General features: G+C 36.9%; 1 protein-coding gene across 5 annotated transcripts in view; it reads left to right on the top strand.

Moving 5' to 3' along the window:
- ACOX3 (acyl-CoA oxidase 3, pristanoyl) overlaps nt 1–24,847 on the top strand; it is a 31,443-nt gene extending 6,596 nt beyond the window's left edge. For 4 of the 5 annotated variants that reach the window (XM_058837829.1, XM_058837828.1, XM_058837830.1 and 1 more), the window contains 12 exons: nt 820–908; nt 10,189–10,285; nt 10,697–10,879; nt 12,197–12,319; nt 13,896–14,016; nt 14,488–14,607; nt 15,780–15,893; nt 17,238–17,353; nt 19,935–20,109; nt 20,560–20,627; nt 21,314–21,400; nt 24,432–24,847. In XM_058837829.1, coding sequence (XP_058693812.1) covers nt 820–908; nt 10,189–10,285; nt 10,697–10,879; nt 12,197–12,319; nt 13,896–14,016; nt 14,488–14,607; nt 15,780–15,893; nt 17,238–17,353; nt 19,935–20,109; nt 20,560–20,627; nt 21,314–21,400; nt 24,432–24,551 — 1,413 coding nt within the window. In that variant the 3' untranslated portion in view covers nt 24,552–24,847. The remainder of the gene's footprint in view (nt 1–819; nt 909–10,188; nt 10,286–10,696; nt 10,880–12,196; nt 12,320–13,895; nt 14,017–14,487; nt 14,608–15,779; nt 15,894–17,237; nt 17,354–19,934; nt 20,110–20,559; nt 20,628–21,313; nt 21,401–24,431) is intronic. The other variant, XR_009277556.1, reaches the window with a different exon arrangement.
- Nucleotides 24,848–25,635: the final 788 nt, after the last annotated feature.

Genomic DNA, 25,635 nt, shown 5'->3' with positions numbered 1-25,635 from the left:
GGAAGAGTGGGTTCAAATTAAAGCTGGTCAAATATAAATTTATATTTGACCAGCTGATTCTTTATATAATACCTTCACAGTTTATTGCAGTTGTAACCAGGATACCTTTTTTAAATGTTCACTGATTTTATAAAGGTTGTAGAGCTAGTTTTATACTGTCAGTTTTCTGCAAAGACTTTTGAAAATACAAAAGAGCTGAAAAGTCTCTAGACCACCATGGTACTTATATAGTTAGAATTCATCTGTATGCTATGTATGAGGTGCTGAAAGTCTTGCACAGGGCATCAAATGATTTGTGTCTGCCAGTGCTGCAGGCTGATCTGCATGAAATCTGCAAACTTCCACCACAGAAATAATTTTAAACGATTGAAGGCATCAGAAAATATGTTGGTGCAATAAAAGACTTGTATGTAGTGAAATGAACTAGTTGCAGACTGAACAAAGTTTATTACAGAATTGGGGAATACCTCAAAGCTGATTGTTACATAAAAATTCCATTTGTTTCCGCTGTGTCTGTGTACACCTGAAGGAGGTTTCAGTGCTAGTCTGATGAGAGACGTCATCAGTGTTAAGGGATATTTAGTACAGCGGTGCAATTAGTGTAATCTTTCAAAGTAATTTTAATTAAAGTATCTATGTCCTGAATGAGAGGATGCACAAGTACAAGTTATATCCAGGATTATGTGCTTGAAAGAAACAGTGAGATCTCATTATCATTAGCAGCAGGGTACAAGTTGGGAATACTTTCAACCTTTGAAAAAATCAGCCAGTAACTTTCATTGTTCCATTACTAAAATGTTTTGTTTTACTTCTCTACAGATTCGAGACACAAAAACTCTCCTACCAATGCCAGGTGTGATGGTAGGTGATGTAGGAAAGAAGCTTGGGCAGAATGGGTTGGATAATGGGTAAGTCATTACATTTGAAAGAGAAAACATTCTAGGTTATATCACAATGTAGTGGGGCAAAGATCCCCCTATATCTGTTCTGTCTTTACTTCTGAAGTGTTTACTAGTGGTTTAGAATTGTTGATATTTCTAGAAAAAGACCCCAGACTGAAAGATCTTGAATTCCAGTATTTTCTATCTGAATAAATGGCCTTTCAGCCTTTCTCACTCTTTAAAATGTGAAATGCTCCTGATATTCTGTGAATATCCCCAAGCAGTCTTGCAGTTATAGACTCTTCAACAATAATAATGGAAAAAAAAAATATCTAGCAAGTTCTGAGCAAAGAACTTTATCAGCCTCTGCACCCATCTGGGTGTAAGACTAATTATTTTTTCTGTTGATTTCCAGCCCACAGGAAAGTTAGTGGTGGTCCCCAGACAAGGTTTATTTTCAGTAAAGATTAAGATTAATGAGTCTGAAGGGAGAAACTATGTATCTTGTTTTGACTATGGGATTTCTAGACTGCAGCCAAGAAAGAGAAGACTAGTTACTTTCTTCTGTATTATGTGTGTACAGTTGAATTAAATACTTGGCTCCGTTTCTTTAGTCATGTACAGTTGAAATAGAAATGTACTTGGCTCTGTTTCTTTAGTCATGGACTCCAAGGGCCTTTCTCTGTCTACTTTACTAACCAAAGGTGTCTGATGGGGTGGAGATACAGTGAGAAAACAGAGGTCAATTTCTGCATTAAAACAGTCATTATGTAAAAATTATTTAAACTCTTGCATTAGTTAACGTAGCTCTGTATAAAGACATAAACTTTAAATGGTGAAGAGTGGTTTCACTTCTCTATGCCTCAAATTTGCTTCTTTCTGTTGATTCAGTTCGTTACATATTTATGTATTGTCCTTCAAACCAGACCATTGCAGTAAACACAGTATAGATATCTTAAAGTATCCTGGTTTCAAATATTATGGCTTTGACTGACTTTCCAGAAGGTTGTAGGAATTTTATGATTATTTAGCTCGTTGTGTTGATTCTCTGTTTCCTAAGGACACAGAAGAAATAAATTTTAAAAACCCAAAACAACCCAAAATTAGTTCATAGAGCAAAACCATGAGAAAGATGTGAAAAGAGGGACGTTTAAGGATCGGTGGGTATTTTTTCCTGCTTCTGCATTACAGACTAGTAGCCACCAGATGGCACAGCAGCATGGGTCTGAGTAATCTAAATGTTACTCATATTTCTGTAGAAGTATTTAAATTCTGCTGTTCATTCTTATATTGCAATATAGATTTATGTGCAACACAGGAAGGAAGAGTATGCTTGTTATGTGACTTTAAAATGTACATAATTTTAAATCCATTTCCCCATTATCTACTGGGAAAAAATGGAGTATTTCTTAAAATATTGGTAATAACTGAATAGTTTGAAATTATAATCCATAAAATACCCTTTAAATGTGATACCAGTGACTTCTTACCTTAATGTTGGATGGAGTCCTTTATCTTAGTCGATATCATATGTCATTTAAAGCAGTCATAGGGCATTTCTGTTTATTTTGTATATGTTGTTTAACAAAAAAAAATAGTATTTTGTTCAAACAGTAGTTCCCAAAGAGCCCTAATCATGGATATATATCTCTTCAGTATACATTAAGACAGTCCCTGCATTAGAAACCTTAAGACAGCACTTGCAGATTAAGAGAGAAGGATGAGGGAGCTCAAGGTTATCCATAGATAACCCCTCATTCAGCTAAAAACTCTAGGGGCCTGTTCCTGAACTACCTTAGCTACTTTCTTTTTGGAGAGGTCTAAGATTAGAGGCAGACCAACATTGTTCTCAAGAACCAGGGAACCAAGTTTTGTTCTGCAACCTTCCTGCTCATGCTGAGATGTCAGAAGTGTCAGGGCTTGCAGATGTCAGCTCTCAGGAGGTCTGGATGGGGACTGGAAAGGAAGTTCTGCATTTGTTTGCAGAGACAGCCAGCCATGCTACACTAGAAAATGGGCTGCATGATCTGCAAAATGCCAGGATCCCCAGGGAGATATTTCACCAGATAGTGCCTTGTCAAGGTGCTCTCCTTGGCCATTTAGCAGTCTTACGTCCTTGTTTATCCTAGAGAAAGCACAGACTTGTATGTGGAGAGGAGAAAACATTCCCTTACGCTGTGGCTACAAGTATTAGTCTCCACTACATGCATTGCCAGGTTTTATTGAATGTGTTTGTGAAGTCTGCTCCAACTACCATGAACACCTAGTAAATCAGGTTCCATGTAGTTACACTCAGGATATGTGGTCAGAGTGGGGATCAGAGTCTGACATCTCTGACAGAGACGTTTGATTTTGTTCCTGTGCTTCAAGAAATTTATGCTAATAATTTTCAATATGGACAGAGAGTTAAGTTCCTGAGCAGTAATGGAGGTCATGGAGGAGAAATTCCAGAGCCTCCTTGTAAAATGCTGTTGATTTATGCTATGTAAGAAAACAGAGTAGTTGATTGTAGTTGTCTATTCTGGCTTTAAAAAACAATCTCCTGGGTTATTTGACTGAAAAGTGGTTTCCTGCTTATGCAGAGTGTAATGTTTTTAGTAAGAGAAAGGATTTCAGGACTAATATGGGAATTTTTGCAGTGTAAATCCATTTCTAAAATTAACTTTCCAAATAATTCTCATAGTTTGATAATTTGAATGTCCAAAAATCACAGGGTGTTTGCAGATCTTTGTAACTTTAGCTAACCTGACAAAAAAAAAAAAAGACAAAATTATTGTAAAATATTTTAAAATATTTTTTGTTCTCTAGGACATTTGCAATAATTTGTGTAATCAATACATAAAAGGGTTAAAAATAGATCTCTATTTTTTCTTTTGGAGAGTTTAGACTGGTTTTGTGTTTTATTACCAAAATTAAATCAGACTGCCACCAGGGGATGCAAATGCTTCAGTCTTTATTTTATAATATCGAAATGTCCACCTGTTGCTAGTGCTCTGGCACTCTTTGATATATGCTGCTCACTGAGGACCCAAAATGGTAGTAGCTGGGGGAAAAAAAAACCTGCTGAAAAAATTCCTGAGTATCTGGGATTTCAGGGGCTTGTCAATAAAATGTGTGGAAGGCATAAGGAGTCAGGTGACACACACATAAAGCAAGACCTGGTCTATGTGTTGATGTGCATTTCTGTTTTCTTCCTTTAGTGTGGGGTTTCTTTTGTTGGTTTGTTTGGTTCTTTTTTTTGATGGGGTGGGGAAGGATGTACCTTTGCTACTGGAACATGTCCCAGATTACCCATTATTTCAGTGCACATCAGTAAATGATTGGCACTGATTTGCTGGTGAACCAGTGTCATGTCCAGTTTTAACTAGTAGCAAATTTTTCCTTTCCTCTCTCCAGAGATGGAAATGATGCCCAACTGAATCTGCATGGGGAAGAGTGAAAATCAGCTATAATTGTATTTCTGAAGTGGTGCTTACCATGCCTGTCTTTGTAGAACATGTTCTGAGCTTATTCGGCTGCATCCACTGATAACATACATACTGTTTGTTGAGCAGATAAAACCTTTTGTAAGGGAAGAACTAAAGTAATGAAACTCATTTTACCTTAAGCCTTTGTAGGGAAGAAAAGGGTCTTTCTGGAGGAAGAATTATTAACTGGATCTAATGATAATCATGGCCTGGGAAAACTGATGATGTTTATTAGCTGTTCAACAGCCTTTTTTGTACAATTAAAATGGGGTGAATCTTTGCACAAATACAACACACTAAAATGTTCAGCATGTTCTCTAGCAATCAATGAGGCCAGATTCATTTTTCTGGATATGCAAAACAAAACAAAGCACCCAAGAAGGAATGGGTAAAGGGGATTTATTGGACAGAAAAGCAATAAATTGTGTAAACTAATCCCTTCTGGAAAGAGATGGCTCAGAAAGCCCTCACTATAATTCCTTGTTTATTGGCAAAGATAGGATATATCACATGACTTCCAAGCCTTTACAAATGTTAGATGTTAGTTCTGACTTTGTTTCTTCATCACTATTTCAGTATCACTGCCAATAATACATTATGATGCTGCTGTTGCTGGTTTAAGGACAGAGCAAATTAAAGTCTGGTTCTTTTTGTCTTCTACTATTTATCCTCTTAATGGTCATTTAGATTTTGCAACTGTTGCAGTTATTTCAGGAGGAAGATAGGAGGTATAATGCATGGTTGAAGCCTAAATTGTCTCTGGAGCTTCATCTTTCAATCTGAAACAGCAGCTCAGTGAAGATAGTATCCATAATCAGCTTCTTTGGTTATTTGCTTCTACTCTCACATTGTCTTTTTTTTTTCTGCTGTGATGAACATTTACGTAGCTATAGGGGACTCAGCTGGGGAACTGGAACAGCCTGAAAACTTTAAAAAAAAAAAAACACCAATTTTTGCTGTCTTCAGTCAGATAATTTGACAGGTCTGGTTCACTGCAAGGCCTTAGGAGTTTTGGTACAGGAAAAAGAACAGGGATGTAAGAAATGTAAAAAAACAAGACATAAAAATCGGTCCTGCTTCCCAAATAAACCAGCTTGGGCTTGTTTAATATTTTTTATTGACTTGTAGCTTCTGACCTAAGTTTCAAACAATTGCAATAGCAGTATCTATGAAGTGGTTATAGAAGAAAAAAAAATGTTAAAATGCTCGTACCTGTATTTATGTTATCATGAGAACTTTAGTCCCTGTGAAAAGTGCCACTTTCACAGTTAAAACTAGCTATTTTGCAAACACATCTTGCATGTTTTCAGTTTAAGTTAAAGCCATTATTTTTGCAGCAGAATCATTGGCATTTCCCTGCTTTGCCCTCCTCATGCAGTTTCTGCAGTCAGGGTTGGGCACTGTGTGGGGAGTGCTGTGCCTGTTACTAGGCTGTGGTCACACTGCTGCAGAGTGCTGCCTTATCCCCTCATTTTTGTCATGTTCATGTGCCTCAAAACTACAGCTGTAGCAACTTCACACTGAAAGGTACTTGATGTGGGTGCAAATAGGGAAAGGTAGATTTAGATCTGGTCACACATTTTTTTTTTTGACCTACAGAAAGACAGCCTCACATCTGCAGTGAACTTCAACCAACCATTTTTGTTCCTTAGCAGAGCTCTGTCAGCTCTCAACAGCTGCAGGAGCTGCACATCCAAAGCTCCTCGCAACACTGGCACATGGAACGTAAGAACTTGAATGTCTTTTTGTGCCTGTGGAGTCCATTAGGATTAGGAGGCCTATAAACTGCTATGTTGTTTTATCATTGCTATAGCAGTACAGAGCTGCATTCTTAGATTAGAGCCTTGATTGTAGAAAATAAAACTAAAATAGAGCTGTTTTCCCCAGTTTCACTGTAACTCTTTTCAGCTATAACCTTTCTATGAGCTTTAGTCTAGAATATGTGGCAATTTTCTTTCCTTCTGCAAGTTTTTGATCAAACCTCTGAAATGTTATTCTTTCCCAAGGTTTACTGTATCCTATAAACAGCCCTGATATCAATTGACTCACAGCCTTCCAATGCCATTCACCTGCTTTCTGTTTCTGGTTGGAAGTCTGGCACTAGAGATGATTGCACCATCTCTAATGTAGTCAGTAACAAAAGCTGGCAGAAAAGGCATTTTAGTGAGTCTGAATTTCACCAAAGCATGTTTGAGCTATTTGTACTATAGGTAACAGTTTATTAGTTTAGTACTGGCAAAAGGAGCTCGTAGCTTTTCCAGCTGCTCCTCTTTTATCAGCGTTACTGCACACCAGATGAATTACTAATGCATGATTTAAAGTCAGTGAGATTAACTTAGTTTGAAATGTTCCCTAAACCACTGGCCAAAGAACCCAAACAAGAATGCTACTATTGGAATGGCACTTCACCCTGCTCAGCTGCTCTTGGTAGAAATCTGTGTGATACAGCTGGGTTTTTTATCTGTGGTAAAAAAACTGTCTATATGATGCAGAATTGCACTTTGCTGTAGAGCCCTGTGATATTTATTTAAAGTGACAGCTGTCTGTCTGTCTTGCTGACTGGTCTTAATCTTAGTCATGCTACTTGCTGTGCTGAAGAGGCCCTGAGTAGGGCAGCTTTCAAACCTCTGGTCTTGTCATCACTGTGAAATTTAGCCATTTTCCAAACTTGCTGGTACATGATATCCCCATGACTGTGTATACAGTTCCATTATTGTAAGATATTTCTTCAGTTCTTCAAGAAGATTTTCCCCCTAAATGCGTTGACAGATGTGGGCCAAGTCTATGCATTCTAGGCTAATAACCATTAAAAACGTGATCGCTGACTTCATTAAATCTTATTATTTGTTTTTAATATGTTCCAGTATCAAGTTCCAATTGGCCAGTATGTCTAACAATTCCCAATAGCAAAGTTCTTGGAGAAGGAGCATAACAGCAGTTGGCAGCAATCTCCCAAAGTCGCTTAACCTACCAGTCCTGTGAGGCTCTGCTTTTATTTTCAACACTCTTGCTTATAGGCAAAATATCTCATTTCTTTACACATGGAAATTTTCTGTTGAATTTTTAATTGCTAGTTCTGCTGCTCTGCTTTGCTTCTTAAAATCTTTGCCATCTGATATGCATATCCGCATATCTTTTTATAATATATCTGTAATGGATAATATCAAGGGAAAAAATCTAAACTTTAAAAACCTGTTACTTGAATTTATTTTGATTTTAAGAAAATAGACTATCCTAATGATAAGAAATTCAGTATTCTGGTTCACTAGCTGTGAAAGCAGTTATTAAAGATGGGTGTGCTTGTTGTTTTTAATCATAATAATTTTAGGTCATCTTTTATGTGGTACAGAATTAGCTTCCTTATATTTGTGTCAGATTATAATAAAACTTTCTTGAAGTTTTTTCACTCTTTCCAACAGAAGACCTCCCTTAGATTTAACTGTTTAGGATTGTATTACAGCAAGTGAAAGTGGGTAAAATTGTTGAGGTGATCTTGGGACCTGTTTTGTTCAGCACACATCTGTCACAGGTTCATTATGAGTAGGCTTGGAATTCCTAAAAGTAGGCAATTGGTATATAGATTTATAAAGTAGCAGCTTTCAATTTGCTTTTTATGAAAGCTTGAGTCTCAATCACAGGTCAATATAAAAAATTTTCTACAACTGCACAACTTTGCTCAGTGAATTGAACTAATCACTAACAGTGTAAAACACAACACATAACAGAGGATATTTTGCCATTTTATTCATTGTCATAATCTCCCTGGTAACAAATGACAGAACAAAAGAAAGTGTCTTCAATTTGTACCAGGGGAGGTTTAGGTTAGATACTGGGAAAAATTTCTTCACTGAAAGAGTGTTCAGACATTGAGACAGGCTGCCCAGGGAAAAGGGGTGGAATCATCATTTCTGGAAGTGTTCAGAAGATGTATGGGTATTGTACCTGGGGATATGGTTTAGTGGTGAACAAGGTGCTGCTGGGGTAATGGTTAGGCTCTGATATTGGAGGTGTTTCCCGGCCTAATGGCTATGAACACTGCCATGAAATCTTACATTCATGACATATGAGGCTAAGCATCTTCCAGAGATGTATTTGCAGAGAGAAAGCCCAAGAGCTGGAGCCCTTGAAAATATTGTCTATATAAATATGTGCCCCAAATACCATATCATCTCTCTGTTAGGTCAATTCTTTCTTTAGTCTGTCTTATAATTCCAGTTTTTATCACCCATTCAATAGCTTTTCAAAATAATATTTCATTGCTTTCTTCCACGCATCCCCTCCTACTTGTGAGGGATCCTTACAAACATCCATGGAGCTCCCTTGCTTTCATCACTCTGACTTTTTTTCTTAAAATTCTCATTTGCTCTAATGGCTTGCAAAAAAAATGCCATTGATGAGCTGCTGGTGTGCTGTGACTGGCAGGCATTCTGTCAGGAAAATATTCTTCAGTAATTAGTGTCTGCTTCACTGAACATATTTGTGGCTTCCTGCCATATGCTTTCATTGTAAGGTCCTAGGAGGAAGCACCTTCTTGGAATTCTATGGATGGACAGCAACTGTGAAAAATACAGTGTAAACCAGAAACCTAAACCTTGCCACACACACTCTTCTATAATTAAAGTAATGAATAATAATAATTAAAAAGCTCAAGTTCTTTCTAAGATGCATGCTATTGCTTAGAAATATCAGTTGTTGTATAGTTTTAGTTGTGATTCTGTTTGGGATATAGGGAGCAGAGAATGTGAATTTAGCCAAAAGATATTTCTAGAAAGAGATCTTTTATTTTCAGTGATATTAAAAAAATATTAACGTAGATGGAAATCAGATTTTTTGGAAAATCTGAATTTGCTTCTATTACAAAGTAGCATAGTCTCACTGAAATTGGCCTTTAACAAAGCACTTATTAGCGTTGTTGGGGCAGCTGGCTCTTGGTTGGGATAGCACGCCTTTCTCTAAGTCTGAAAATACTGAGTTTCTCTAAGGCTGAATAAATTCAGTATTCAGATATGTTTCCTTGGAAACAACTCATAATTTAAAAGCACATGCAGCAATGCACCGCTTATGTAATTTATTAATGTAGAAGACCTGGCTCTCATGAGCCATATTAAATAGATTAGCCTTTATTGGCAGGAAAAAGGAATTTTCTTTGATTACAAATACAGCTTTTCAAGTGCTGTTAGATAGTGAGATACTCGTGACGGGTTGATACTGCTGCTATTGTGCCCATTATTGTGCTGTGTTGCCCATCTGGGTGAAACAGTTCAATCACTTTCATCCTGAAGAATATAAACATATCGACATTCTCCCTATCTTAAGAACTTTCCTCTGTATTTCTGCTGGAGTGCTGCAATTTAGAAAGGGTTATCTTGCTCTTCCAAGATGCCACATTTTAGGGAACAGAATTCCTAATTTGAGTTTAAACAAAGGAAAATTTCCCTTTCGGTTCCTTCTCAGAGCACTATTTCAGCTATGTCCTTATTTGTATTGCAGTAGAATGAGTGATCCTCACAGATCTGTATTTTAGACTCATAAAAATATATAGTGTCTCTATTCCAAAGCAGTCTCCAGACTGGACTAAACAACACCTCAAGAATATTGTTCCGCAGAATTATTTGAGGAAGGGAATTACTTGGAATGAGAATGGCTCAGTCCCGTTCTAGGCAGCAGAAGGAAGTTGTTCATCTTCCCAAGTTTTTTTAACAGCTGAGATACCAACCTAGGCAGCCTAAGTCATGCAGCCTGAGAATTCAGTTGCAATCTCATCTTTCTTATGACCTTTTTTCTGTAATAATAAACCTCAGACTATGTAGACATTTGTGTTTGTGTATTTGTTTAAACAGATTTGCCATGTTCCACAATGTCAGGATACCAAAAGAAAACATACTGAATATAGCTGGAGATGTCACAGCTGAGGGGAAGTACTCGAGTTCTGTCAAGGTATGAAACAAAGGTCTTTTTTCATTAAATATACAAAAATATAAGTAGGTTGACAGACAGAGCAATGGGCCTTGTATGCCAGGAAGTTCTGGATACCTGAACTTAAGGCTGTTGAGAATTTCACATGAGGTATGAATGTTGGTTTTTAATTGCATTTCAGAGATGTCTCAACTCACCTTGCTGGCTTGACTGAACTTCATGCTCTTTGCACAACCCCACTGATCCCAAAGAGTTTAGAGTTTGACTGTGTTCAGGCAAGACTCTTCTGAGTCTTGTCTGAATACCTCATCTGAATGAGTCGAGAAACAATATTGACAAAATTGCTTCTGATCGTGTAACCAAGTTGCATTTTTATGAGGGTAAAATGAAATGTTAACCTCAGCATCCATTCTGTGCTTTCTATTCATTCAGAATGTTAAAGAACGTTTCAGTACAGCTCTGGGATCCTTGTCCAGTGGCAGAGTTATGATCACAGCATTTTCTGTGACCAATTTAAAGCTTGCCTTGGCAATAGCCATTCGCTTCTCAGCTGCTCGCCGTCAGTTTGGACCAACTGAGGATGAAGAAATACCTGTCCTTGAATACCAAACACAGGTAAATACTTTGGAACTCAATCTACAGACTTCTATATATGAAACTCACATTCAGAACCACTACAGATCACAGTAGTGACTCTGAAGTTAGTGAAATTAAAGTTGTCTGTGTCACCTGATGCAACATTCTAGTACAGTTCTGGGGGTTCATTCCAACTCAAAACCTTCTTCTGGCATGACCAGGCTTTTAACATAAGTTCTTGGAGTAGCAAGACAAAAAAAAAAATCATGTTTCTCTGAAGTACCTAGAAACATTTGTCTTCTAAAATAGTAACCTTTTAACAGAAAGACTGTCTTACAGGCATGTGAAAGTACTGCAGATGTAGAAAGTAGCACTTGTTTCAAAACACCACTGCTTCTTTTGTTGCTGCAGTAAGTTTGTTATTTGTAGCCTGTATGCTTTAAAAGTATAGAACTCAATGACATTCATTGTAGAGAAATCTCAAGCTAATACTTGAATTATTGAATTAAAGAGGATTGTAACCAAGGTTTACCTGCAGTTTATACAGATGAAAAATAATTTTTGGACTGAAAAAAAATAGAAAAAGTGCATTGAGAATAACTGGGGGAAAGAGAAAACTCAGATCTTCTGAATGACAAAGGTTAATACATAAGAAGTGCTGAAAACAAACCTGCCCAGTTGGTCCTTGCAGTGTCCAAGGAATTTGCAAAAGTCCAAGCCTTTTACTAAGTTGACACTTACCTTGCAATGTTGAAAGATTTCATGTATTTATACAACCTGGTGGAAGGTGCCTTCCTTCCACCATTTCTGAATAAGCCAGGGTCTGCTTTCCACTGTTCTTCGAGTCTTAATTTTTCTCAGTTTTGGGTTGTTCTGTGGATTATGCTTACTGAAACTCTAATTCTCTTCTTCCTTTCCCACAAACACTTTAAGCAATTTTTCTTTTCCTTTGTGAGCACCATGAAATGGTTACAACCTCTGTCATGTTTCTGCTGAAGAAACTTATGAATCATGACTGACCCTGACATGCCAGACATTTTATAAACATATGGCAAAAATATGTCTTTGGTCCCCAAAGCTTCAGTGAACTTTTTCCCTGGTTTAAGAGAATGCTTATCACAAATTCATGAAACATGAGAACTAAAAGAATACAACCATAACTTGTATAAAGAGAACAATAATCACCTATAACATAATTAAATGTAATTAAATTAGATGATAGGTGGTTATTGTTCTCTTCTCCATTAAGTGGTTTTCCATTTTGAACACAGTAAAAATGAATGAGTTGGTTCAATATAACTATTTAAAACATATATCAATTTGTGATCAAATCAATTTAATTCTTTTTTTTTCCAGCAATGGCGTCTTTTACCTTACCTGGCTGCTGCGTATGCCTTAGATTATTTCTCAAAGTCCCTGTTTGAGAACTTTGTAGAGTTCTTTGGAGGTGTGTTGACAAAGGAAAGGAGTCAGAGACAGGTGAGATGTTACATATTTTCTCTTCACTGAATTCTTACTATAACAAAACGTAAACTGTTAAATGGAAGACCTATTTAAAGTCTTAGGCTCTCTAATGATCAAGAATGACAGAGCAATTGTCAGAAATATGGGGCATACAAAGTACTGATTGAAGTTGAGTTTACAAAAGCAATCAAATTAGTTTTGATGGAATGATTAAAGTATTATTGATTTCTGTGGGATTGAAGGTTATGGTCTCTTGCAGAATTTTTTATCATAAATATATTATGATGGTGTAAATTCAGTTTATAATTGTTGGAAGTGATTCTACAGGGAACATATATCAAAGATTTTTCTGAAAATATACTAACCTTAATTCCTTCACAGACTCTCCAAGTCTGGATTGAGTTTGCAATTCAAATTCATGCATTAAAATAAATACTGTTAGAGAAATAAGTTGACTTTTGAGTCTTAACGGGGAATTTTTCATCCACAGTCAGTCTGCTGGAAGTCATCTCTTTACAGAGGAAATAGTTTAATCTATCAGTCTCTGTGCAAGGACTGATTCTGAATCAAATTAACTGCAATAATGTGTTTTTACAGCATATAAATTTTATTTATTTTTATAATTTTTGGCAATAAAATTTTGAGGGCCTACATACTGGCTGTGTATTGCTCATGTCTTACTTAAATCCTCAAGGATCTTTCAGCCAGAATAAAGCACACAAAATAATTTATACTAATGGCAGGGTATTTTAATTTCTCCTCTTTTCACAAAACAAAGAAGAATTTAATTGATTTTTTTCTGTGATACTTCATCTCTGGAGATCTGCAGTGCAGTCACTAAAAAACAGTGGCTATCAGAAAAAGGTCATGATAGGAATTAATATCATTGCAGAAAATTTTAAGGATGTAATCCTTACATTTTTTGTTCTGCAGAAGATCTTAAAACAAACACCACCAATCAGGGAGGTGCTCTTAAACAAGCTTTGGTTGTATCAAGCCCCTGTCTCCAGAAACCAGAATTCCAAATGTATTTTCAAAGGAAGGTCAACAGACTTAATGTAAATGCAGGCTACTGTGATCCTCTGGAGTCTCTGAGGGTGTACATAAAAGTTTTCCTGCTCTCTGCAAAACTGATGCTTAAAAGATCAGTGAAAATTATGTAAGGCAATAAATGTTATAAATATTGTGTTGCTGGCTGGGGAGAGATAGGATAGAAGCTGTTTCTGGACAGGCCATCCTCAACCACCTGCTTCTCCATTTTTGGGAGGAAAAGCTTGGCAGTTAGTGAACTAACTCACTCAAATGCTGTACAGCTGATACAGCTCAACTAAGATGCACCCGTGTGCCCATTACCTGACACAAATCATTGCTGTCTCATGTAAAAAAGTTGGTGCTGGAGGTTTCTCAGTTGTGGCAGGGTTTTTCTGTGGCACCAAAGAATATGCTTTGCACTTACATAGATCTCAGGGTTCTATGCCTGTATTTCGAGTTACTGTTCTTTATAAAGCAATCCATGTATCTATGCTTTAGGTGGTCACCAAATTAATTTCTATAAAAATTATTCCTTGTTTATTACTTGTTTTTTGCAAAGGCTGATTTGGGACGTGAGATTCATGCTTTATCTTCTGCCAGCAAACCACTGGCATCTTGGACTGCTCAGCGGGCAGCCCAGGAGTGCCGAGAAGCTTGTGGAGGACACGGCTACCTTGCCAGTAAGTTACAGACACTGCATGCACTGATCAGAAAGAGAATGGCTATTTTGATGAGTTCTTCGACTTCTGTTCTGCTATGATTTCTGAATCTTAGCTATATGTTTAGAAAGTATTTTATCCTCATATCCATATTTTTAAACTTTATTTCATACCTGAAGTCATAAAAAATCTCCCTAAACTCATACAGGATCTGCACCAGAATTTTGACAGACTGTACAAGTAACTCAGTCTCAACTTTGAATATAAAGATGCAGACTTTATAGATGAAAGTTTCTCTTGTAAGTTAAATGCCACACTCTTCTAAAATCTTTACTGTACAAGGTAATGAGTGAGTTTTCAAGCTCATCTGTTTGTAACTTTAGTTTTACAGGAAGAGATGGCTCTCCTGCATTTTATCACAGAATAATTATTTAATCTCTCTTAGTTTTTCTGATGTGTTGCAATATATTAAACTGTGCACTTCTTCACAAGTGAATCGTCTGGGTGAAATCCGAAATGACAATGATCCAAACTGCACATATGAGGGAGATAACAATGTCCTGCTTCAGCAAACCAGCAACTACTTAATGAGCTGGATGAATTGCATAAGAGGTATGTTTTCATTGTGGAATCTTATGTTGTACTCAACGGTGTGTAGCTAATGGAATTAGGAGGTAATTTCATACTGAAAGCAGTTGACAGTCATTTCATAATTTTGTGGAGCATAAGTAATGTGCTTCAGACTCCATCATATGGTACATTCACAATACAGAAATATTTGCTGCAAGAAGTAGTCTTTCTCCTGTCTTGCAGAAGCTAGCTGTAGATGTTTTGCCATCCCTAATCAGGTTAAGTCATATCTTGCTCCCTGAGAGGTGCAGTTTAGTTCAACTGAAATACCTTAGCACTACATCCAGGTCTGGGGTGCTAAGCAAAAGAAAGATGGGGACGTGTTATAGAGGTCTGTGATAGAGGAGGCACCAAGATTCTCAGAGACCTGGAGAACCTCTGTTATGAAGACAGGCTGAGAAAGTTGGGTATCTTCACCCTAGAGAAGTTTAATTATGGCCTTCCAGTACTAATAAAAAAGAGGGAGAGCTACTTTTTACATAGACAGATAGTCATGGGCCAAAGGAGAATGGTTTTAAACTAAAAGATGAGAGTTTTAGATTAGATGTTAGGAGGAAATTCTTCTCTGCAAGGGTGATGAGACACTGGCAGAGGTTGGCAGGAGAAGTTGTGGATGCCCCATCCCTGCAAATATTCAAGGCCAGGCTGGATAGGCTTGGAGCAGCCTGGTCTAGTGGAAGGTGTCCTTGTCCAGGATGGGAGGGTTAGATCAAAATGACGTTTAAGGTCCCTTCCAGCCCAAACCATTCTATGATTCTGTGACTCTGTATTGGTAAAGTCATTATAGGTCTGTTTATTGTACTTGGAACAATTCATATCACCTGACTTGGTAGCAATATCCATCACCACATCTTGTAGTTCTCTAGAATTTGTTTCAGTTTTCCAGCAATGACTTTCATTAGCATTGTACAGAGCTGGAAAACTCAGCAGTTGGAGTTGAATCTTATGGGGAATAATTATAGGCAGTGATGTCAGATTTTTCCACGCTTGTCCACCAGTCCTCTTTTGGCTGGACTAGGCCATAATAAAATAAGTATTATGGCCTAATTGCATCTGGCCTGTCAAGTGTATGCATGGCTTTGTAATAGGCTTTTAGTTCCAAAAAGTCTGGTTTCTTTTCTCATAAATCATTTTTATTTTCTCTGGTATTTCAGATAAAGCTCCTTTTGAATCCCCTTTGGGAACAATAAACTTTTTGCAAGACTACCATCATATCCTTGGCTGGAAATTCACAGCCATTAGTGTTGAAGATTGCATGGACTCCTCAGGTAGGCTTCTGCTGTTATTAAACTGATTCTAGAATTTTAAATTCCTTTCCAAAGGAAGGGATCCAGAAATTTGAAATTCAACCTCTGCTGCTTATTAGATATTTGTCATGTTTGCTGACTTTTTTTGTATTATATGCATTTTTATTTACTAAGAACATAGTTTGTATTTCAAAATACATTCTATTTTCCCCAGATTCTCTTCTGGAATGGAGGGTAGCATCAGATATTATTTTTCCTCTTTTGTTCCTCTAAAATAACATGTCTGAGTTAGGGTTTTTCACCAGTGTATTGCTGTTTTCCAGCTTTAAGGGGATTGATTGCCACTACCTTCCATCACTAAATAGCTTCTTTTCGAAAACTGTACAAGGGATTTACATGTTGAAAAGGCATGAAGTTCATCTGCTTTTGACAGTTGCTTTTGATTGTATAGAGAAAAATGAGTAACGATGGAAAAGGAGTTCCCTGTAGTTTTCCTGCTTTACTCTGCTATAATCAAGTTAAGTATGACATTAGATAGATGCTGTTCCCATTTGTGCATCACTGTGAGCCCATATTGGCCCTTGGACTCATAAGTTAGGAAGAAGCTAAAAAGAATACCAACACATAATGAGAGAGCAACAGCACATGTTCTCTTGTCTCATGTAATACCTACTGAACCTGACCATAGTTTAAAAAATACCTGAATCTCTTTCTTGATTTGTTCTGTTAGAAACTTAATTTAGGCAGCATGTAAACACTCCCTATACCCTAAGGTATACTCTACATTAAATCTTCAGCTGAGAAACAAGCAAGCAGGATTCATGCAGGTACTTTATGCTGAATAACTTTTTACCTTAATAGTTCTAAGCTGCTCTTGGAAATACGACACAATTATGTGCAAAGTTAGTCATTTAAATGTGATTGCATTCAGCCACCAGTGAAAACAATGTTGCAAGTCACTTGCTTTCAGTAATTGCAGAATACCTTCTGTTCTTGTATTCTCAGAAGGGACTTTGTACCTTGCAGGCCTAAGTCTTAATATGGCAAAAAAAATAATAAAATTTATTCAAGTAAGAAGTCTAAGCTGAGCTGTGGATACACCTTGTCTTTCAGCTTGGGGTCAATTTGAAGTAGTGTATGGCCAGACATGGTTATGTCTTCACTGTCCACTCTCAATCTGACTGTTCTCCCCAGATATTTATCGTATCTACGTTAATGGAAAACGTGGCATGTCAATGGATTGATTAATTAATGCTTTCACTTTTTATCCCAAGTAACAAAATCTGTGACTGCACCAGAATTTTCATGTGACTTCTTGCATCATAAACGTGAATGTTAAGAATTTTGCTTTTTTCTTTTTTATAGTTCCTTTAGCAGCTTATAAATGGCTGGTTTGCTACCTGCTCCGGGAAAGTCACCTAAAAATGAATAAGGAGAAGCAGGCTGGACGAAGTGATTTTGAGGCAAAAAACAACTGTCAGGTAATACTTATTAAAACCTTTCTTATTTTTTATTTTCACACAAGTCTGTCAGTTTCTGTTAGTTTTATCTTCTTGTGTCATAAAGTACAATTTCCTGAACCATAAAGCCGCAAGTCAAAAAACTAATAAAACTTAATACCTGACCGTGTGCATTGCATAAAACACGATAGCATGAGGACAGTTAGACATCAGCAGAAGTCTTCCAGGATATATGCAGGACATATTTCCCTTCAGAAAAGTTGCAGGCATGTGCTGTGTGATGTCTGCAATTTTGATAGCACAACTTCTGAGGACTAAATCTGTGAGTATTAAATACACTGCAGCATCTGATTATTACTTCTCCATCTGTGCTTGTGGCCAAATACATAATGTAGGAAAGAATCTTGCTCTGGCAGGTAGGTAAACTAGATGACCTAATAGATTTTTTTCATCTCTAATTCCTATAGTGCAAAGTACTCATGAGAGATACCAGACTGACAGCACTGGAACCTGGAAAGGAAACATTGACAATTTACATATAGCAGATCCACTCTCTCACCAGAGAGGTTTAACAGCTAGGGATGGCTTAACTCCAAATTTCAGTATTTATCCCCAAGCTCGCCAGATTCCTCTGCTACCTCCATGAGAAAAATTGGCTCACATCCGAAGAATGAACACTTGTCATTTGTCACTGAGAAAGGTCAGTTCCCTGAGGATGGTCAGTGTCATTTACCTTATCTGCAAAGCTAGAAAACAGCAGGAAGGAATAGTCAGCATTCAACCCTGCACCTAGAAAGACCAAGCCTGGCTTCAGTAGGGGGTGATCTGTGTGAAACCACTGGTAGAGGGGAGAAAATCTTTCCTGCTTTTACCCTAGAAACAGCTTATTAGCGAAGCTCTTCAGGGTCAAATCCAGATATATGAATTTCCAGATACTCCAGTCTGATTGCCTGTCAGTTAGCCAGGTTTTGATGAAGGTGGTGCTGGGGCCAGTGCATTAGAGAGAATGGTGAGTTCAGAACTATGAAGATTGTCTTATTTAATCTTTATTATTTACTGTATTAATTAATTTTATTATTTTATAAATAAAAAGTATTTAAATAAAATATTTAAAATTCAAAGAGGTTCAGGCACACAACTGCTTTTGAGATAGGTGTTGATATGCTTTAGGTCATTAGTTTTTCTTCTCTCCCTACAATTCATCCTCAGGACAGCAGGACTTTTTATTTTAAATGTCATGCCTCAAAAACATCTGAAAATTATTTAGAAGCTTTGCTTTGAAGACATGTACATATTTGATTTAAAACTTTCTGGGCATGAAGAAACACTTTTCTGTCAGCCCAGTGGTTGACTAATACAAAATATTTGTTCATGCTGTGGGGGATCTGGAAGAGATTCCTAGCCTATCCCTAGGTTATTTTGGTTTGGGGGCAGCTTGATAGAAACAATGCAGAAGTGCAAGATGGTAAAGAGGAAAATAGAATTATAGGGGAGAACAATGGGAAAATAATTCTCAGTATTTAATTTGTGATGTTCAGGCTTATTTAATTCTGACTAGGGAATTAGCATATCTCGAAAAACCATCTAGTAAGGAGGCAGTCCTCCATAATGCTGCAGAGAACAGATGTGTATTTTGCTGTTCATAGACATAAGTGAGCCACTGGACAGCTGCTGTTGAGAGAGACAGTGATCTTTGGAATATGCCTTTCTTACATGCTTCAGTCAATCTAAATGCAATGATAATGCAAGTATTTAAAAGAAAATAATTAAAACTAATCAACTAATTCTACATGAAAAAGATTAAACACCCAAACCTTAACAAAACAAACTAAAAAGAAACATGAGTTACGTCATTGCAACAAGTCATCCAGGACAGCAATGGCATCACATTCCCCTGCTGTTTAGCTCGAATGTTGTCAGTCAGCAATCTATTCCACAGCAGAAAGTGTAGCAAAGTTGAAGTATATAAATGTAGACAAGTGTTCCAATGTAATTACAGTCACTTTTATATACTGTACATTAACAGAAACTGGTGACTTGTCTTTCTCATCAGATAGTTGGCAAGGACTAGTTGCATAGTTCCTTCAAAACATGCTGCAGTCTATTACAATCCATCAACAGAATCCACTCATGCTGACATGATCAGATTTTTGTTTATTATTTGAAGGGACTGTAATAATTTTTCAATAGGAAGATTTTTAAAACTCTGGATCATATTAAATAAATACAAACCTACCTTTTTCTTCCTAGATTTATGTGGGTTTCTTAACAATCCTAAATTCAGCAGACCTGATTTTATATTGTCTTCTCTCTGTTGTAGCTTCTTAATCTCATAAACCCTGGGTGCAGCTGCCAAATTACACTGATAATTAGGCATTCTGTCTTACTTCTGTAGGCATTTCAAGAGACTATTTCATAACTAACCTTTGCACAGACATTGTGGAAAGTGTTTTCTCCTACTGTTTCTTAGAATTTCTCAAGCTAAATCATCAGACCTAAATCAGCAGAACTCCACTAACTCCACCAGAACAATGCCATTCTTCACAGGCTGACCGGTTCTTTGTATTTGGTTTCTCAGTGTCCTTTTTCCCTGTCTCCTAAGGTGTACTACTGTCGATCTCTGGCTATTGCTTTTATTGAGCAAGCAGCCTTACAGCGCTACCACGACTACACTCACAACCCCAGCGTCCCGGCGGCTCTGCAGCCAGTGCTCAGGAATCTCAGTGCTCTCTATGGGCTCTGGTCCTTGAATAAATACCTGGCTGTGCTCTACCAAGGTGAGATCAGCTCCCTGAATGTGCTATGCAAATCACTTTTATAAAGTCCTGACTTGGCTGGGGCAGAGAATCCTAGCAACAATTTATATTACAGTATTTTCTTACTGCTTATTTAGTACAAAACAATCATTCTCAACCAAATTTTCAGGAGCAGGAATCTGCAGCGAAAACTTAACTTACCTCGGAGATGGTGGAGAGATCACAGGTTTTGCTGTGATCCAGTGCTTGTGTTAGAGGATGAGGGATAGGCAGCAGGATGCTGTAGTGTAGCTCCTTACTGCAAAAGGTTCTAAATAGCTTAGATTAAGAGTTTTGCAGTCAGCTCATTAATGAAAGACTGTCAGTTCAATTACACTGGTGCAGCTACTTAGTCTTGACTACTGAAGTTGGCAAAAATTTTGTACCAGTGTAATCTTAAGTGGTATAAGCTTCTCTGTGAATGTTTTTAAGGTGGCTATGCTTCAGGTGAACAACCTGGGAAATTTATTCAGGATGCTATTCTGGAGCTCTGCTACAGGGTAAGCCTGTTTATTGTGGTTCAATATATTGTATATAAACAGTAAAAAAGAGATTCATGGTTTATAGTCATCAGATTATTCTGTACTTCAAGGAGTACGTTAGCAGGATATTACATAAATGGTTTCTGAATAATTTTCTGTAAAGTTTAGTAACTCATTGACTCTGAATTTAGTCTTAATTTATTTATCAATAAATGGAAAACAATTTGTCCTACCAAATAACACCATAGCATTTGTGGCCTTGCAATCTTCATTGGAAAGACAATGAAATACTTCAGCAGTTTTTTTTAAATTTCATTATTGAGTTAGTTTGTGATTTTTATCTTTATTAGCACAAAACCTTTCCAAACTGCAACATATTCTTTGCAGGTCAGCAAAATTTCAAAGAAGAATCTGGTAATTTTGTTTTTAAAGTCCAAAAATATTTGTGTTTATATGTGTAAGCAGCACCATATTTGTTAAAATACGTTTAAAATCCCCTAGGTAAAGGAGGAGAACGTTTAAAATATGGTCTCTTTTTGCAGTTACCCGGGGAGTGAAAATTCAAAATAAAACTAGGCTACTTATTGTGGATTTCTCTTAAATTATCAAAGTTGATACTTTACAGAAATAATTTTTATTCTGCTCTGTACTTCAGCTATAGACAACTACAAGTTATCAAATGTATGTCCTTTGGTTTTAAACAGTTAAAAGATGATGCAGTTGCCCTGGTTGATGTCTTTGCTCCTTCTGACTTCATTCTCAATTCTCCCATTGGTAAAGCAAATGGAGAGGTAAGAAAACCCATTGTAAAATTTTAAGTTTAATCATGAAGAAAATTATTGCCTGTAATTAGCCTTAACATATTCAAGACATTTTACAAGTACTAAAGAAAAGAAAGATAATTTTTCAGTGGAAAATACTACCAGAATTAAATTGATCTCAGCAGAAAATGAACTTTTTCATTTATTGGAGAGCTTAAGCTTAAGCTTCAATGGAAAACTTGTATGGTATTGCTGTAGTTGCTGTTGTGGACATCTGTGCACTGAACCAAAAATGGGCTGAGTGAGATTTTTTGGTATACTTACACAAAGCAGGAGTTAAGAGCCTAAGAAGGGCCACACTGGATTCAGTTCACAGGATACTCTGTGGCTGACAGGGGTGGGTGGCCAAAGAGAACACTGTGAGACAGATGAAATAGCAACAGAGGTGCTCTTTTCCTGATGTCTCAGCTGTTGGCAGTTTAAAAAGTGTCTCAAGCCATAGGTTCTGTCTGTATCATTCTTAGTAGCCACAGATGTGTCTATTCTCCATTTTTTTCCATCCATTTTCAAATTCAGCTGTCATTTGGCTTATATCACACCATCATTTCTACAATTTAATTATGAGTATTGTGAGAAAATACTTCCTAGTCCCAGTCCATATCTGTTTACTGTCTGTGGGAGCCTTTTCATTCCTCTTACAGACCTTGTTTTCCTTTGCTATTTTCTGCTTCTGCCTTATCCTTTCTGAAGTGGCATAACCCAACCTACAAGCAGGACTCAGGATGTGGATGCACCATGGTGTTGGCTACAACAGCTCCTGCTCTTGACATATCTCAAGATCTGTATTTTCTTCCAAAGTCTCAGCAAACCAAAATTCTTTCTTACTGGTCCAAACCTACTCATCAGGGCCAAGCTGTGGGATAACTGTTCTGTAGAAAGCAGTGTCACAGTACAGTAGTTTGGGTGGGTGTAGATGGACACTGTAGATAATCCCTGGAGCCAGATGTTTGACGGCAATGCTGCATCAGACTCCGTGGTTTTCAGCATTTCCTGCGACTGCTTGTCTGAAGTTGCCCCTTGTTCCCATGGTGATCCAGCAATACAGAGGGCAGAACAGATGTTCCTAAAGTGACCTAACACAATGATTACTTTGTTAGCACAGCCTTTGCAAATGAGGCAGGAAAGGCTGGTTCTACCTATCCAGACATCTCCTAGAGGGCTGTAATCATCACTGGAAACTTTGTTTCCATTTCTGTAGGTTTTTGTGGATTAAATTAATGCAAGAGGTCATGGTAGAAAAGTTCCAAAGGTAACTCTTCAGCGGAGCACAGTTTATTAGAATGTTAAGAGTATCTGTATTGGCCAAAAGCCTATTTTAAGACATTTTTCTGTCTCTAGCAGAAGCTGTGAGCAGATGCTAAGGCAGAAATATAAAATATGGTACAAGTACACAGTGGTCCATTCCTAGAATAGTATCCCCTTTCTAGCAGTCACCTGCAGATTTCTTGTCTTGATGGATTTGCCTGGCTCCTCATTGGGTTGCTCTTAGCTCTTGCAAATGCAGAAGCCACAGAGACTTATTTAGATTAGATACTAATATTAGAAGTATAACATGTGAGAAATGCACGTAGGAATATAAACACTGCCTCATGTACTTAATTTCTTATAAATTCATTGAATCATTGTGGCAATGCTATTCAACCCATGTTCTATAGAATTCAGGAAGGTTTTCTGAACTGCCTGTAAGTCTGTGGTTTTCAACTTGTGTAACTATTTTCAACTGAATTTCAAAAAAGGCTGCCAGTCCCTCACTCAAAGAAAATACTTAATAAAGATCCTTGTCTCCTGGCTCTATTCATTGCTATCTTTGCACCTTCTAAGAACCAATGCAAACTTTTTAGTAAAAATTACAGTATTGTAAAGAATGGATTATCCAAGTATAACAAAAAGGTGAATTTAATTCAGGATAAGTTGTGTTGTACTGCAGTGGAGTGCCTTGCACCATAAGCCACAGATCATAGCTGGAGCTGAGGAAAAGTTCCAAATCTTTTTATAGGCAGTTTAATCCCTAAAGAAGAATTCAAATTCTGTTTAAAAGAATGATAGCATGGACATAATTTCTCCATAAAGTGTTGACAATCTTAGCCTAAGTCCGTGAAGGCATTGCCACACTTATTTCAGGATTAATTAAAAAAATTTAGACAATATTTAATCAAAATTAGAATGGAATAAGTAGTTAGCACTAGCCCATGTAATCAATGTAAAATATATTTAATATTAAATATATTTCAATATTTATTTAAGTCACGGCAGATATTTAGAGCCACAGCATCTTTTGATGAAGAAAAAAGGCATTTCACTTCACTGACTGCTTTTATGCTACATTAATATTTTGTTACATAGTACTCTCTTACTGCTGAAAATAATTCTTTCTTTCCTGATTTTCCTATCAAGTTATTTAAAGTTTTAAGCTTTTGTTAAATATGAATTGACAAATATTGCTAAGATTATATACTTTTGCAAAATTTGCTTCTTTTTAACTCTTCCACAAGACAATTGCAAATTGGTAAAATGCCAGATAAACAATCTGCTCTTGAGAGAAGAATTTCTTGTGCTCAAATCAAACAGTTCACACTGGGAGAGAAGTTCTGTTACTTTCCAGAAGTGTGTTCAGACAAAGGTAACAGCAGCCATCCATTGGCTTTCAGACACTGTCCTCAGGTTTGGACAGAACAAAGATTAATTTAATATAATCTTGTTTCCAAGTTTCTACTTTTGTTAATATGACTCTTGTCAAGTTGAAAATGAGAAATAATAAAGGTTACTGGTTTCCTGCTCTTATGCAAAGGATGGCATAAATGACTCACACAGAAATCTGATGTTTACAGTACTTCAAAATTTTGTACTTATGTTGTTTGCTCTTGTGTGTACATAATTATTCACGTTTTTTATCTAGAAATTCAATCAAAATCTCATTTCATCCAATAAGTTAACTCAATTTATCTTGCAGAAGTTTTGTTTCTTCTCTATGTATTAATCCTTTTTTATTGTTATTTTGCAGTTATATAAAAATATGTGGGGAGAGATCCTTCAAGGCAACAAAACTCTGAACAGACCTTCATGGTGGGCAGAATTTTGCATTAATAAACCTGTTTTAGGCAGGCTGAGGTCAAGATTGTAAACCAAGCAACTCATAAGAGTCTGGATGGGCCTGAGGTGGATACCTTTTTACAAACATCAGGAGGAAATGAGACCACATGTCTAACGCTGAAAATGGAAGAGATTTTCATTGAGAGGTGCCAAGTTTTAAAATAACTTAGAAATCAAGTCCAACTTGATCTGAGGGACTGTTAACATAATAATAGCAAGAGCAACACATCTGCACAGTATACATATTTAATCAATTAAATTTTAAAAAAATGAAGATTTATTATAATTGCTGCTTTGCGAAGTTTATATTAAAAAAAATTCCAATCAGTATCTTGTCATTACTTTCATATTACAGAAGGTAAATAATTAAAAAACATTTGCCACCGGGGGATAATGAATAAGCTGATAAAAACAAAAAAGGACAGGCTGAACAAAACCTGTATTAACTATGATTATAGTGAGAGAACATTGGGGGAGCATCTTTTTCCTCCCCTGTCCTCAGATTGCAGAGAACAAACCTGTATTGCCTTTCCGAAAGACAGAAAGGAAGAGGTAAGGAAAAGCAATCATTTCAGTGTTACCAAAGCCAGGTATCCATCCCTGGAGGCACAGGATGCCTTCAGCAGCTTGCTGACTGCCCCAGTTCTGGGGAACCAAAGGGTGAGCAACGTGGCAATATGGAAAGATGGCTCTGATTAGTGACACACCCTGTGTTGTCTTAGCTCAGAAGTGGGAAGTTGGAAACAATCACACTGTTGGTTTTTAGCTGAAGGGAATGTTCTTTTAGTAAAGACAACTTCTTAGCCAAACTGAGAGCAGTCTTAAATATTAATAATTTTACCACTACACATTCAAAGTCAATTTAAAATAATCACCCTCAACACACTTCAGTTAAAAACAAGCAAACAAAAAGTCTGAGATTCTGTGGCTGTTGTTTATAGTCCCACTGGAAAAATGGATAAAAGCTGTCTTGTTAAATTGTAATTTTTTTTCCTTAATTTCTTTTTCTTCCCCAGAGATAGCCAGTGTTGCCTGTTGTTTTTCTGCCTCTATTCTTTCTTCTTCTCTAATGAGGTACCATAACCATCCTGATGTCCTAATAGGAGATCTTTTTA

The sequence above is a fragment of the Poecile atricapillus genome, chromosome 4, assembly GCF_030490865.1.
Source record: "Poecile atricapillus isolate bPoeAtr1 chromosome 4, bPoeAtr1.hap1, whole genome shotgun sequence".
Taxonomy (NCBI): domain Eukaryota; kingdom Metazoa; phylum Chordata; class Aves; order Passeriformes; family Paridae; genus Poecile; species Poecile atricapillus.
This window is presented reverse-complemented; position numbering and strand designations above follow the sequence as displayed.